The following is a 15,594-nucleotide window of genomic DNA, read 5'->3' on the forward strand; positions in this document are numbered from 1 at the left end:
CTTGGCTTGCTAGATACAGTCCCACCATCTTAAGGGGTATTGAACAATTGTAATCTGATATGAAAAAAAGACAAGATGGTCATGGCTGGAATGCCTTTCGTTCATGTCAGTTGCATCAGGGTTGGAATGAATAAAAGAGTAGCACAAAAACAAGTGTCATCAGATGGAGAAACATTTCAGAGCTGATATTGAGAAGAGCCCAAAGTTTACTTGAAGAGCAAAAACTAGGAACAGAAGACTAGGGCAGTCGATTCAGAGCTTCAAACGGAAGGTTGTGTTTTGGCAGGTTTACTTTGGGGTCAGTGTAAAGTGTGGACAGTGAAGAGTAGTAATGCACTGACCATGGACACTTATAAAACTGACAAAGAGAGAGTAAAAAGGTGATGGGAAGAGAAAGGAGATGGAGAGGGAGCGCATCCATATATTAAGTGGCAGAAGTCGACTAAAAGAGAGCAAAATATGTTTGCAATAATTGTAAAAGAAGCAGAAAATGCAACTCTCTGAAAACATCTAGTTTTCAATATTAGTTTCAAACCTTGGCACAAGGCCAGCAATTTCTTTTGAGTGGGGCCAGGGAGTCGATTACATCAGCCCCAGTATTCAACTGGTACTTATTTTTATCAACCCAAAAAGGAAAGAAAGGCAAAGTCAACCTCATGTTTTTAATATTGTTGGCAATGGTTTTACAGGTAAACAGCTATTGCTCCTCTAACACACCGACATAAAACCATCAGGGCACCAAGGTAGCTTCAGTTTCATTTCAAACCCCACACACGTGAATACCAGTAAGCTACTAAGGTCAGTTACAACTATCCATCCCCACTCTTTATAGAAGTCACACTACACGCCAAAGAAACCCGAATGTCACGTACCAAATAACATCATTACAGGCAGTGGGTTCAGTACGAAGTTCTCGATAAACTTGAATTACTCTACACATCTTGATGCTAATGTCTGAAAAAATTGATGCCACAGCTGTTGTTGCTTTGCAGTGACATCAATCACCCCAAGACTGAACCCACTGTACTGCGCCTTGGGCATTGCCTGCAGTCTCGGATCAACCAAGATAGCCCAGCTGAAATTTGATGGATGGAAAACCTGGCAGGGTGTACACATGTGGCTTTGGACTGACAATAAAATGGGGGAAGGGGGGGCACTGGTCAGAAATGGCCAATTGAGGTTTTGCTCTGCCTCAGATGCTTTGCTGTCCATCTGGGTGACCTTGTTACATGAACACCACCAGAAGACAAAAAGCAAAGTTGATAGTGCTGCCCCAACATGGCCACATACTTAAAATTCAAAAAGACAAAGTACAACACACACACACACAGAGTAAACGAACAGGTTCTGTCACGTATATATATATATATATATATATATAACTGGTCCTCTTACCGACGACAGAGAGCCAGTAACTTTACATACCACCCAGATCTCTGAACCTTTTTGATACCAAATAGAAAAGAAATGATGAATGACAAATGTGCCAAGTGATGACAAAACTAAAATGGAGAATATATAAACAAGACAATATCTAAAATGTTAAAGACCTGAAGACAAAAGCAAGGGAACATTAATCAGATTTTATTTTGTGGAAAAATGATTAGAAAGTACATATATGAGAGTAGCTTAAAATGATTCTAAAATGACTAAATGAAAGTGGTGCTGTGGTGGTTTGGTTGGGTTTTCCTTTTTGTTTTTCTTTCTTTCCCATTTCATTGTCCTTAATGTATGTTGTGTATGCATGTGGGTGTGGGTGTGTGTGTGTGTGTGCTTGTGGGTGTGTGGTGTGTGTGAGTGTGTGTTCAGTTTTGAAATTTTTTTTTGTCTTTTTTTTACTTTTACACCAAAGTGGTGCCGTATATTAACCGGCAGTTCATGGATGCTAATCACTGTGTCGCCAGCAGAGAGACAAACACGAAAAAACAAAGTGACAAGAGAACGAGGGAGGGAGAGAGAGAGAGAGAAAAGAGACAAAACAATGACTAGCAACAATAATAGCGGCTTCCCATTCGAAAAAAAAAAAAAGGAAAAAAAAAGGAACAAAGATGGGCTGCCGGCACAGTGGAGGAGGAGGAGGTGGTGGTGGAGAAGGAGCCAAGAGAGAACTCAACAAGTACAGAATGATGAAACATGACCACTAGTTCAGCAATCTGTCCCACCACCGGTCTGTTGCTGGAACACATCTATTGTGTCATTATCTTCCATTTCCAACTGAAAACAAGACAAAAAAAAAAAATACATTTATTTTTCTTTCGATACAGACAAGAGAGAGAGAGAGAAGGAAAATAAAATTAAAACTGCCTCGGTTATTTTTTTACATTGTTTGCATGTAATAATTTCATAAAATTATCTTCATATTACATTAACAGGTATTTGCCTCCAGCCATGACCAACAACTCAGAACATTGTAAACTAGTCAACCTGACAGTCACTCGATGGAATAAATCTCTCTATATATAAATGGCAAAATGTCTGTGAGTGTGTGTCCTTTATACAAATCCACAATTTTTCAGTTAGAGGGCTCGCACTTTCTATGGTCATTCAAAACCGTCCAAGGGTGGTCATGCACATCTTTACATTTCCCCAGTCACCCCACAAAGCCATTAAAAAAAATCAATAGAAGTGACTTTTTTGTGAATTTTCTATCCAAAACCCAATCAAAATGACCGAAAGTTGATATGCCAATTGAATGCCAGCTAGCTGTATGTGATTGGTCGGAGATTTGGACAGTACTCGTGTGCATGTGCACACACACGCAGCTGTATATGCATGCACTAACACTAGTGATAGTATTAAATACACCAATAATTAGCAGAAAAGGAAAATTATAAACAGGCTTGAAACCCTCAACTAAGGCACTTCATAACAAAAATGTCTGCATGTCTGTCTATCTTGCAGACATACATCAACACCAGAATTTTTTTTTTCTTCTTTTAAATCTGCAGTAAACAACCACAAACCTGACATGTAAATAATTTTGCTGTCAAACTTGACAAAACAACCTAGCAGGTAACAACCATAGCTTTTGAGAAAATTCCTACAAATTTAAAGAAAGCCATTGTTTGATCATCTTATGTAAAGCACACTACCATAAGCTTACATTATTTATGAGGCTGACTCAGACTTGAAGAACTATCATCCAGACTTGTGGTTTAGCAAGCTATAAAATTACAAGCTACATCAATACAGAAATATATGGATTTACAAAGATGACTAAATTAAACAAGTTGCCTTCAAAGCAATTTAATAATTCATTTACCTGTGAAGGTGTGTCTTTCTCTCCGATTGCCTGCCCATCAAACATGAACCGCACCGAACCTGGCCGAACACCCTGGAAACAGTAGAAAAAAAAATTAATATTAATAACACATTGAAAGCAACCCACTTCTTCCCAGCTATATATGCTTAATACACCAAAGCCAAAGAAAGCCACCCTCTCAACACTTGGCCATCAAAGTTGCAGATACTCAGCCATTTCTACCCAATTTTGAAGTAAAGGTAGTAAGTAGCTATCGATCTGAGTGATTATAATCATTGTAGATGACTCTCTCCAGATCAGCCCTAATCAAGGGACACAGATACACAGTGAGGACATGAAGTGTAAGGTAGCCGGAGGAGGGGGGGTATGTGGCATAATGTGAAGTTGATTGAAGAAGCAGACATTTCATCAAAACAAGTCAGAATCAAAGTGGCCTGCAATTTGCAGAATGGTACTTCTTCCATAAGACAATGCAGACTAATTAATCCATAGCATTTTTAGAAGTAAGCACAATCAGCAGATCAACAGGTATGAATCATCACAAAATAAAATTTATAGATTAACCCTTTCGTTACCAACGCAGCTGAAACAGGCTCTGGATCTGAGTACAAATGTCTTGTTTTCATAAATTTTGAATTAAAATCTTCCACCAAACCTTAGTCACAATTTATGTTCCTAACACTAGCTTAATGATAACTAAGTTATTTTACTAAATTCTTTGTTATATCTAAAATAATTGAAAGAAACACAGAGTATCTCAAAATAAATACTGTAATGAAAGGGTTAATTTGAAAAGATTAAAAATGTCACATGTTAACATTTCTACATGAGGTGGACCAAGCAACAAACTGCAGGAAGGGGTCGGGATTACAAATAAACGATTTTTAGGAATAGAAAGAAATTACTGATATTCTATTTATTCAACATGAACTAAGCTCTGCAACCAAATTCCAAACTAAACTGTATCTTTTAGAGATGCTGCCAATTACAATTATTTTAAGTTGGATTGTTTCAGATGGGCAAATTATCAGGTTTTATTAATTACTGAAATGACAACTATTTCAAGTGAAGACTAGGGACTGAGAGTTATGAATATATATTTAACCCTTTAGCATCCAGATTATTCTGTCAAATGTAAGGCTTATTTATCCACATTGTCTGGAATTTATCATGCATTGTCTTGTAGCTTTGAGATTTCAATGATGACAGCTGAACATACAACAGGAAGAATATTTTGGCCAGACACAGTTGGTTTAAATGCTAAACGGTTAAACTGGTTTTTTTCCAGCATTTTCTTGAAGTAATATCCACTTGTTCTTAAAATTACTAATTTCAGTTTAATTAAAAATATAATTATAGCAAAACCACCCAGATTCTCACATAATACCATAAGGATATAACTGTATAAGTAACCACAACTGTTGCTGTGTCCTTAAACCACATCGTATCACAAGTATTGGTTAAGGCTATTAAAAAAAAATTTTTTTAAGAACTAGACACCATTCTGTACAAGAAATAAAGTTTAGCATCATTTCAGAAAGGACTGTCAAAAGCCTTCCTGTTTTAACCAAGTGTTTTTTTGGGGTTTTTTTCCAAAACATCACAGCAATTAATACCTTAAGTGGAGAATTAAGATTCGGTAATGTCATTAATAAAATTAAGGTGACAAACTGGTAGAATCATTAGTGCAGACAAAATGCTTAGCTACATTTCATATATCTTCAAATTCCACCAAGGTCAACTTTGTTTTTCATGCTTTCATGCTTGATACAAAATTAGTACAAGTCATGTACTGGGGGTCAAAGTAATTGACTTATCCACACCCCACCCGCTCTCCTGAACTTGCTGGTCTGGTGCCAAGATTTTGAAACCATTATTTATGAAAATAACAGTAGCAAGCTGGCAGAATCATTGGTGAACCAGGTAAAATGCTCAGTGACATTTCATCCATCTTGACATTCTGTGTTCAAATACCACCAAGGTTGACTTTGCCTTTCAAAGTCAGTAAACAAAGTACCAGTTGAACAAGGGGTGGAGTTCAATGTAATCAAATTCCCCCTCCCCACAAAAATTTTAAAATCATTTATTAAATGAAAATAATCAGTGATATTTCAGTGTCACCTGTACACACCAGCTGTATGATGCTGGGATTTATCAAGTGTTGGCAGAAAGGGAAGATACGTAGTTGATAATAGCACTGATGTTTTTGTTAGTGATGTAGACCCTGCAAAAAAGGTTTTGACACAGGATGAGCACTGAGACCTCAAGTTATGCACATTAAAAGAGTAACGCTATCTTCATGCAATGAGAGTCAGAGACAACTGGAACAGAAATTCAGCTCCTAAACAGGATATCTAAGCCCAGGAACCAAAGCCTTGTACATTTATGTGAAACACCTACAATGTAATCAAATTACAGCATTCATCCTGCCTGGGTAGGTGAAAATGACAAATATTTTCACCATATACACCAGCAATTGAATTGTTTCAAAAAGTTTTATCTAAATTCAAGAAATAGTTTAAATTTTCGTTAATATTTTGAAGATTTATACACTAGTCTAACAGTATTTTATGAAAATTTCTACAGAGAAAGCACTATAGAAATTCTCAAAGTTAAGGATTCACCAAGTCTGACATTCAACAGTCCAGTTTATTGAGTTACCTAAATACTAAAATAGGTACGGTTAGATTTATGTGTAAATCTAGCATATATTTCCATATTGTCTTAAAGACAATATCTAAAATATCAGGAAACAAAAACCAAAATCTTTCTTTTATATGAAAATTAGTCTACAAGGTAGCTAATAGTTTTCTACAGTTCAATTTTCTTTTAGCTCAACTCCCCACAGCCTAGATTTACACATGGGAATCTAGTATTTCCATAATTGTCTGGATTGATTCACTAACATTTTCAGATTTGATATTCTTATGGCAAAAAAAAAAAGTATTTCGAAAAATGAAATTATTCAAGAATTAAACAATTTTAAGCCATTAATTTTATACATTAAAACAGTAACTATATAATTGATATTTTCTAAATAGCTGCACAAAGTAATGAGGGAATATATCAGCTTGAATATGTTCAGCACATCTTTGAGTCTGCAGAAGCCTTTTCACATCAGCTTAGTGTGGAGACAAAAAAAAAAACTCTTGCTTTAGTTAAAAAGATGTCAACCTAAAGCAAGAATTTTTCTCTGGCAAACAGCAGTGAAAAAGTCTTTACAGGTTTTTGTGTCACAAACACAGCTGAACTTACCTAAAGACAACGTACTTATTACAAACTTAATTAAAAAAAAAACTGATTTCTTGACCTAAATCTCCATTTTTTTCTGGCACTGATTAAAAAAAAAAACCAGGAGTGACAAAATTTCAAACCAACTCCTTTAGTTATGCTATAAACGTACAAAAACATTTATTTTACTTCTAGAAATTGGAACTAATCTGCACACAAAACACTAATTTTCTTGCTTAGAACTCCTTTCTCCATGCTAGAGTTATTTTTCTTCTTACAAGTATAATTGCATAAATATTTAAAAAAAAAAAAAAAAAAAAAAAACATTCTGTTCAGAATCCCATGCTGACTCAACTAGAAAGTAAGGGACATTTTAACATTTCATGTTCGTTCAGCACTAGATGACAGCAAAGTTATTATACTCAAAACCAGGTGCACTTTACTTTGAGAACACATGTTTAACATTTTCAAGATTTGAACTCACCATTAATCAAAGACTAAAAAAAAAAAATTCAAAATACTGCAGAATTTTAGACAATGGTACCACTCTGCCAGTGAAAGAGTGTAAAATATTACTGGTACAAAACAGTGACTCCCAACCAGGGTCCATAAGATTTAGTCGTTAAAAATTATTTGCAATAAATAAGTTATACTTCTACAATACAATGTTTGAATTTTTTATGTAAATCCTAATATATTTAATTATAGAAATATAATGGGGCTTTTTTAAACTTCAAATGGCTCTGGGGATCCATTAGAGTGAAACAGGAACCAAAGGAATCCAGAGGCAGGAACAAAACAGCTAAGACCCACTGGTTGATGTTACTTTAGCACCCAATATTTTACGAGCTATGAAATTACCCAATCTGGGTTAGGGTCACATTGCATAGGAAGTGACCAGGTAGACCACACAGTTAATGACCCTTAAATATTGTCTAGTAGGAAGATGGATGAACAAAGTTGATCTTAACAGAATGAAAAGCATGGCTAAATAATAGCAGAATTCTTTTAGGGGTCTCAGTCATTGAACAGCCATGTTGGGACACTGCTTTCAATGGGTTTAGTCATTTCAATTGATCCCAATATTTTGTGTGGTACTTATTTTACCCAGCCCTACACTGCATGGTACCTTTGGACAAGTGTCCCCTACAGCCTCAAGTTGACCTGTACCACGAATAAAATTTGGTCAGAAACTATGCAGAAGTTGTGTGTCTATCCATTTACACCAATCTAAAAAGAAAAAAAGAACAATGCTTATGCTGTGCCTCTTTATGTCCAATAACTTTGCAGTTCAACAAAGCGATGAAGAAAGTAAGGGCTACATAGAAATAAGTTGTAGGGCCAACACAACTGGATTCATGGAAGCTGGCACTGCAGCACCTCTGCAGTCCAATGACAACCAGTTTGGGACTAGAAGTCATTATAATTTGATACTGAAAGGAGTCAACTATTTTATTAATCTTGAAGGCAAACACACCGTGGGACATTAGCAATCAAATCAAGATGTTCTGGGTACTAATGACTAGCAATAAGGAAGGTTTCTGGGAATAAGATATATTAGTCAGTGCTATGGTTGATACAAGTAGCCAATCGGTTGTGATAATACTGATTATCCCATCTTTGCTACTATTTCTAGTAATTTGAGAATCATGTAGAGCAGGCCTGGGGAACCTTTCAAAAGGGGCAGATTGGCAGGAGACCTTGTTCATCATCAGGTGGGTGGAGCCAAGGTAAAATCTTCATTAGGCACCATTCAGAAAGTTCTGTGGGTCACGTTTGACATGAAGGGACAGACAGGCTCCATCATAAACATTCATTTATGTAAAAAGCACCAATCCGATCGTGGCTGTTGCCAGCCTCGCCTGGTCCCTGTGCTGGTGGCACTTTAAAAGCACCCACTACGGAGTGGTTGGCGTTAGGAAGGGCATCCAGCTGTAGAAACCGTGCCAGATCAGACTGGAGCCTGGTGTAGCCTCCTGGCTTCCCAGACCCCGGTTCAACCGTCCAACCTGTGCTAAACGATAAGATCTTGTGAAGATATATTTCAGCATGGCATTTAAAACAGCTTTAAATCAAGAAAGAAAATAAAAAGAGAAAGTGTTAAAACCAAAAATGCTTACGGCTCTTTCCACATAGGCGCTCATTAACTTCTTTAACGCTGTGTGCTTTCTGATTTTAAAATGAACTACACTACCATCCTGGCCAACCACTTTCAAATTGACATGTTCACTGTCCATTTTTACCTCATCAACCTGGAAAGACAAAGAGAAAAACAAAAAAAAAACTGAGACTAAACTTTAACCAATAAAAGTCAATTTCATTATACACTTATTACTAAACTAACAAAAGATTTGCACCATTCTGCATTGCCAGCAATCGGATTGCCTACCGTTTTTTTTTTTTAGTAAACAAAGCCATTGGAATATGCCAAATGTGAAGACAGCTCAAAACATTCCAACTACTTAAGAGACGGCCTAAAACATGAAAAAGCTCTTTTAATTCATCACCATCTAGAAATAAAAAAAAAATTGTAATATCAAAGCTAAACAGTTTGGATGGAGAGAATGCAATGCACTGTCACGAGACCAGGAGATATTGAAGATTCTTGACAATTTTTGTACAAATAAAAGCAGAGAGAAAAAGCATCAAGAGAATCTCTCTTTATGACCAAAATATTTAAGAGATCAGATTTGAAAGAGGTTAAAAGGTTTTTGTAATGGGAATATATAAACTAGTTTCCTAACATGCAAGTTATATATATGTATGGGGTGACACCACTAAGCAGTGACGTGTATCAATATAAACTGTTGCCAGTTCAAATGTGCTGGAGGCATATTCGAACCTGCAAAGGAAGCCCCATTCTTTGTATTTTGTCTTGGAGAAAATTTCCTGCTGTAGACAAGTAGGAGTATATACACTGAGTCAGCATCTACCTTTCTCATCTCTGTAGTTGAAGAGGAGATGACCATTGTGAAATGCAAGCATCCCAGCCTGGTGAGAGAACACTGTGAGCTGACTTGTGTGGTTACACCTATTTGTTGACAGGGAGAAATTTCCATCACGTCAAAAGACAGTGAATGGCTTTTCTTGGAGGTTCGAATATGCCTGAAGCATATTTTGAACTGGTAACAGGTTTGTAAAAGTTATTGTAGGCTGTCCCAGTCTTGGAGATGGTCCCTAAAATATTCCATAGTAATCTTTTTATTATTAGACATGCCATGTTCTATTCTTCTGGAACAGATTTCTATTACTTTATTACACTGGGAGAGGGTAGGTGAGGGCAAAACAGGTTTAATGAATGAAAACCTCCAATGAACCGCAATCTTAATGATCCAAAGAAAACTGAATCAAATGAAGATAAAAACTAATACAATAAAACAATGCAAATACTACAACAGAAACAACAATATAGTAGAATGGTACCAGCCATATTATTCCTAAACAGTCATTTTGCAGATGTATTCCAAAGAGCCAAGAACCGATTTAGAAAAAAGATCTCCCAGTGCTCAATTTTATATTTACAAATCTTCACATACCACAACAAATTTGAAAATCCTCGACCTACAGAATAAAGCAAGCCTTTATTTGTGCACACACTCCAACTACATAAAAAAATCTTCAGACAGTAAACACAAGTTTCACTAATAGGTTATCAAAGCAAAGTACCCTAACAGTTGCCTGAAGTAAAAAATAGTGCTCTCATAATCATTATTAATGGCCCTTAATATAGACAGAAGAGATAACCAAATACTAAAAACATCTACACCCCATGATAGAAACTTTGGTGATAGAGATCTATATATGCTTAACTACAAAAGAAATAAGATTTCTAATATTCCTACACCAAACATTGGACTTGCCAAAGCAAAGTTGCTAACAATACCAGTTATGTTAAGGAATTCAAATATTCTAAGCAAATTATACCCCAAAATGATCAAGATCGAAGTAACACTTCAAATGGGACAGTTCTACACGTCCTCACTGGTGGCATTTCTACTTCGGCCCTACTTGATCACTGAAGTGGAACAAGCAGAGTTATGTACCTTGCACTTCAACTGGTACAATGGATTTTAGTGAAGTCTCAACTAATGACCTATGTATAGTAGTCAATCTAGAATTTGACCTAAAAGTCTGCTTACATGATTCTTTCGTGTGTATTAGCCAAAAAGTTCTGCAGTAGTACTGCTTACTGTGTTGGATTGGGAGGAGTTTTAAGCAATCAGTTTAAGTAATGGACTGAAATGAGAAACTGCTACAAAACTTGATAGAAATTTTTTTTTTAATTATGAATGGCTTAATTGACATTTCTGATGTCTTTAGCAATATTTCTGTTATTAACAAATACTGATGGATTATATAATCAAAATCGATCTTTTTTATATACGACAATCCAACAAAGCACCTTTTCTGCAAGACTAAAACTGGTGGAAACTATTTTATAAACCACTAAAGGGAACCTAATCAGAATGATATAAACCTTTGCCAACATTAAAAATCTACCAACTTAGTATTTACTCAATCCACCTGGCCTGGATTAACACCACACATCGCCACCTGGCCTCCTTGGATGGAGTTCACTGTTGCAAGGATTCGGGTCAAGTGTCCAGTTTGAGGAGATCATCCTCCCTCTATCCTGATTAGGAAGATAAAAAAATCTAATACAGGTATTAGAAAAAATTAGACCCAATAAGTCAAAGATTTTGATAAAGATCAACCCTTAACAATGGACCAGAGTGCGGAACCGACTGAAACAATGATTTATTAGCAAACCTAAAAGAAAATCCGAAATTAGCATCAAAGAAATCACAAAAAAAAATTAATACACAATGAAACCAACAAAAACAGCATATTTGGACCAACACAACAGACGACGGCAAACTATTTAAATCCTATAAGATGTTTATAGAGTTTTAGGCGGGTTGAGGAGAGGAAGGGATTCCTAACAATATTAAGGGATCTGCTAACGGAAGGACAATATCAAAAATTTTTCATTCATACAAAAAAAAAAAAAAAACCAAGCCCTACAAATTAACCATCAAATGAGAAATATGACCACCACCACCACCAGCAAAGCACTTTAGAAAACTCCTACAAGTTAGACCAATTGTCCAAATCAAAACCTATGACTGGGTAAGATGGAAATAAAATAGGAAAAAAGTCAATGTAGAGTTGGCCATCTAACAGATTTTACAAATGAAAGCTCAGGTATAATTTATCATGCAAACAATATATATGAGAAATTAGAAAATTTAATGAATGTAAAAATTATATTCATATTTGTACAGTTTCTAGAATATGCCTTAGCTAAATTCATAGTTTAAGCAGACTTTACAAAGCAAAAATAATTTTAAAATTAAAAAAACACTTTATTAAAAAAAAAATAACAAACATATACCAGAATGAAATATTCAAATCTGCTTTTGAACTTACAGCAATATATTACAGCATAAGGATTTTGGATGGACAGGGGAATTTCAGAAACGGAAATACTTGCTAATTCTTTAGGTAGGCCAAAGCGGGGTCACTGACAGCAACTCTAGATTCAACGAGAAAGTTACACAATATGGATTAGGGTAAAAATTCCAACTATATATTGGAAAAAATATATTTAAATGTAAAAAAAAAAAAGACAAAAACACATATAATATATAAACACACGTACAACTAACCTCCTGAAAGTCAAATGATAAAATAAACTGGACCAAGACTTATTCTATCACCACAAACAGGCAGAGAGAGACGAAAGGAAATCTAGTCTAGTGACAATTTCCAAGGATTTATTTCTCACTAGAATCAAATTTAGTCGATTTAATATCACAGACACAAATTGAATGTTAAATTAGATTAATAGATGCAGAGAACACAAGATTACATGATAATACTATACTAACTTTGATACCTATTAAATTTAGAATACTATAAAAGTAGAACTGGTCACTTTACGTAGGATGAAATAAACACGGTGGTAATAAGTAATAGTTCAATATTAAATACAAGAAACGGCGCCAACTGTTGTTACGATGTGGCAATGGACTGGAAAAAACCTCTGAAGAGAGTTGAAACGGTTTCGGTTCTTCCTTAAGAAATTTAAAAGTCTAAGACATCTCGATAAAAACAATTCTTACTGCTTCTAGTCTAGATACATCTAAACTTAGCGGACATAAATAATATAACCAAGAAAAGTGAAAGCATGAATGACGATTCGTAAGGGAAGACAAAAAAGATCGCATTCACGGTTGATCGAGGAATTGGAGAGAAAAGAAAAGAAAAAGAGGAATTCTTGAAGGAAATAAATTGAAATCAAATACGTACAAGGAAGGAAGGAAGCAATGGGAAATGTCAAATCAGAGCCTTTCAAAGAACTAAAGGAAAAGGGAGCTATTTCTAGTAAGATGTGAAAAGCAGTCGATTATCTTTAAAACAAAACTATTGCCAGGCTAAAAGCTACAATAAAAAGGTGTAAATGTGATCAATATTTTTAATACCAGCAAAATATAAGGAAAAGACAAAAAAACATTAGCGTGTCCCAGTATGGCCACAGACGAATGGCATTTTTTTTTACCCTGTCCACACATGCAATCAAATGTACTTTTATCAGATATTTTATACACACGCCAACATAAGACAAAAAAGCTTTTGAGTACAAGGGGACAGAAAGTGTTTTTGGGACGGCACGTGTTTGTACCAAGTAGTCGTAGGAGGGGGCAAAAATAATAAAAGGGGTCGACTCCATAGTTGCTGCCGGTTCCTTTAAAACATTTCAGACTGGCTGTGGTGAGGGTGCTTTGGCTGCCAAGTCGACTGGAGAAAACCTTTCGGTACCACCAAATGTTTACCTCTCTTACACACGCACATTGATAAAACGGGGTGAGGGGAGAAAGGGTCGAGGAAAGACACACGGGAAAAACTGTAAAATAAAAATTGAAAAAAGCTAAATGTTTAATAATGAAAAGAAATATAAGTGGCAGTGTATAATAATAATGGTGGTGAAAATACAAGGAAAAGGCGGGAGAAAGAGAGAGAGAAGGTGGAATGGATATTTTTGCATCCAGCAACATTGGAGTGTAATTGAGAGCGACATGACCAGAGTAGAGAGAGGGAGAGAGTAGTGCGGGGAGGAGGAGGAGAGTAAAAGTTGTGAGAGAGAGAGGAAGTTGGAGAAAATAAATAAGAGAGGATGTAGAAAGATAATAACGGCTGAGAGAGGAGGACAAAGACATAAAGAGAGAGGGGGAGAGAGAATGAGAGTGCAGGCCGACAGGCAGGCAGGCGTGGATTGGGGAAGGTAAGATATATGTGGACAAGGGTGTGTGAGTACAGTGGACAGTGAAGGGGAGGAAGGAAGGCAGAGACAAAGAAACGGAGGAGTGGGTAGAAAAAGAGACAAGGAAGGAGAGAGGGGGAAAGAAAGGAGAAAAATGTAAGCGGGAGAGAAAGAAAATAGGAGGAAGAGAAAGTAGGAAGCCGGTTGTGGAGTCGAGTTGAAGTGATATTAGATGAGTGAAGGGAGGAGGAGTTGAGTGGAATGTGAGTAGGAGGTTGAGTGAAAGGATATTTTGGAAAGAAAATGGGGGCAACAAGAGAGGAGGAGGAAGAGATTCGAGTGTAAGTATAAGTAGAAGAGGAAGTGAGGAAGAGAGAAAAGTGAATCGCTGAGGTTGGATCTCAATGGAATCTCCAATGTTGGAAATAAAAGACAAAAGCCGCCGCCAAGACAGCAGGAAGAGACGACATTGAGGTGTCGTGGTGGTGGTGTGATGGTGGTTCGTAGACAAATAAAAGAACTCTCGTAGCTACTACCGGTTCCTTTTCAAAAGGAAGAGAGTAGGAGCCATGCCACACTCCTTTTTTTTCCTTCTTTCCTCCTCGTTCATGTTTAGTCACACCGACTCAAAAATTCTTAATATCATAATTAGTCATTGGAAATTCCACAAATAGGATTTTTTTTTTATAAATATATACACATATATATATAAAGTAGCATTTCCTCTTATTCAGGGGGGTGAAAAAAATGTCAGGAAAACGATGTGTAATAATAATATATGTATATGCCTATCGTTTTATAATTAAAAATCGAGACAAAGGCAGAAACTGGATGGATATGTGTGTAGGAAAATATATAGAAAGTGAAGCAATTAGATGGTTGGTTTCTAATTAAATTAAGCAGTGCAGAAAGAGATTAGGCATCAAATATTTTTGCTTTGTTTGAAGCAAAGTCTGGGGGTCGTTAGCGATTTATTTAAATCTAAAAAGGTGGAGAAATACAGAGAAGAATGTGTGTCAGAAAGAGAGAAAATCACCAAAGACTCCATTGGAAGAATTGGATGAAGCTCAACACTTTTCTCTCGTGTTTACAGCTTTTTTTTTTTTTTTTGGCTTTTCTTTGCTTTTTTTTTTTTTTTGATTTTGCTGTCATTTAAAAATACAAAAATTAAGGATTATTTTTTTTTTTAAATGTCGAAATGACCAAACACGATTTACAGGTGGAAACATTAAATATGTGTGTATTGTGTATATATATATATATATATATATATCTGTTAATAGTCCGGGTACTATTAATACTAATAGAAATTATTCATCATCCACCAATGCGGTGTTGATAACTCATTCTTTAGTTCGTTATTCTGTGTATGTGTGTGTATGTATATATATATGTATGTATGAATGTATATATATATGTGTGTGTGTATATATATATGTATGTATGTGTGTGTATGTATATATATGTATGTGTGTATATATTTGTATGTGTGTGTATATGTATATATGTGTGTGTGTATATATATATATGTATGTGTATATATATATATGTATGTGTATTTATATATATGTATGTGTATATATATATATAAAGCATAAAAGTGGCACATTTAATGGGAATTATTCTAACATAAATACAGCTCGAAAATAGATAATTTGTGGAGGGTAATAATAGATTTGTGTCAGGCAAAACGGAGAGAAACAAATTAATGTGGTTCAAAACTGAAAAAATTTGAATGTTTCGCTAAGCTTTTTTTTTTTTCCTTCTCCTTCTTCGGCCAAGAAAAGAGAGGAGAGACCGGGGGAGACTTTTTATACGACCCACGATGAAGAAAAGA

The 15,594-nt window shown here is 35.7% G+C and overlaps 1 protein-coding gene and 1 long non-coding RNA gene across 4 annotated transcripts in view; both read right to left on the reverse strand.

Annotated features, from left to right (window-relative positions):
• Positions 1-1,564: 1,564 nt before the first annotated feature.
• LOC115218676 (small ubiquitin-related modifier 3) overlaps positions 1,565-15,594 on the reverse strand; it is a 14,436-nt gene continuing 406 nt past the window's right edge. Inside the window, exons 2-5 of one of the 3 annotated variants that reach the window (XM_029788605.2) lie at positions 11,988-12,029; positions 8,614-8,745; positions 3,263-3,334; positions 1,565-2,214 (exon numbers count right to left, since the gene is read on the reverse strand). In XM_029788605.2, coding sequence (XP_029644465.1) covers positions 2,146-2,214; positions 3,263-3,334; positions 8,614-8,730 — 258 coding nt within the window. In that variant the 5' untranslated portion in view covers positions 8,731-8,745; positions 11,988-12,029 and the 3' untranslated portion in view covers positions 1,565-2,145. Of the gene's footprint in view, positions 2,215-3,262; positions 3,335-8,613; positions 8,746-11,923; positions 12,030-15,594 lie in introns of all 3 variants that reach the window. The other 2 variants (XM_029788604.2, XM_029788601.2) reach the window with 2 other exon arrangements.
• LOC118765850 lies at positions 2,313-3,254 on the reverse strand. The gene is made up of 2 exons (XR_005001747.1): positions 2,783-3,254; positions 2,313-2,449 (listed from the first exon to the last, which is right to left on the reverse strand). It is a non-coding gene; the product is annotated as an uncharacterized LOC118765850 (long non-coding RNA).

Source organism: Octopus sinensis, linkage group LG13, assembly GCF_006345805.1.
Source record: "Octopus sinensis linkage group LG13, ASM634580v1, whole genome shotgun sequence".
Lineage (NCBI taxonomy): Eukaryota > Metazoa > Mollusca > Cephalopoda > Octopoda > Octopodidae > Octopus > Octopus sinensis.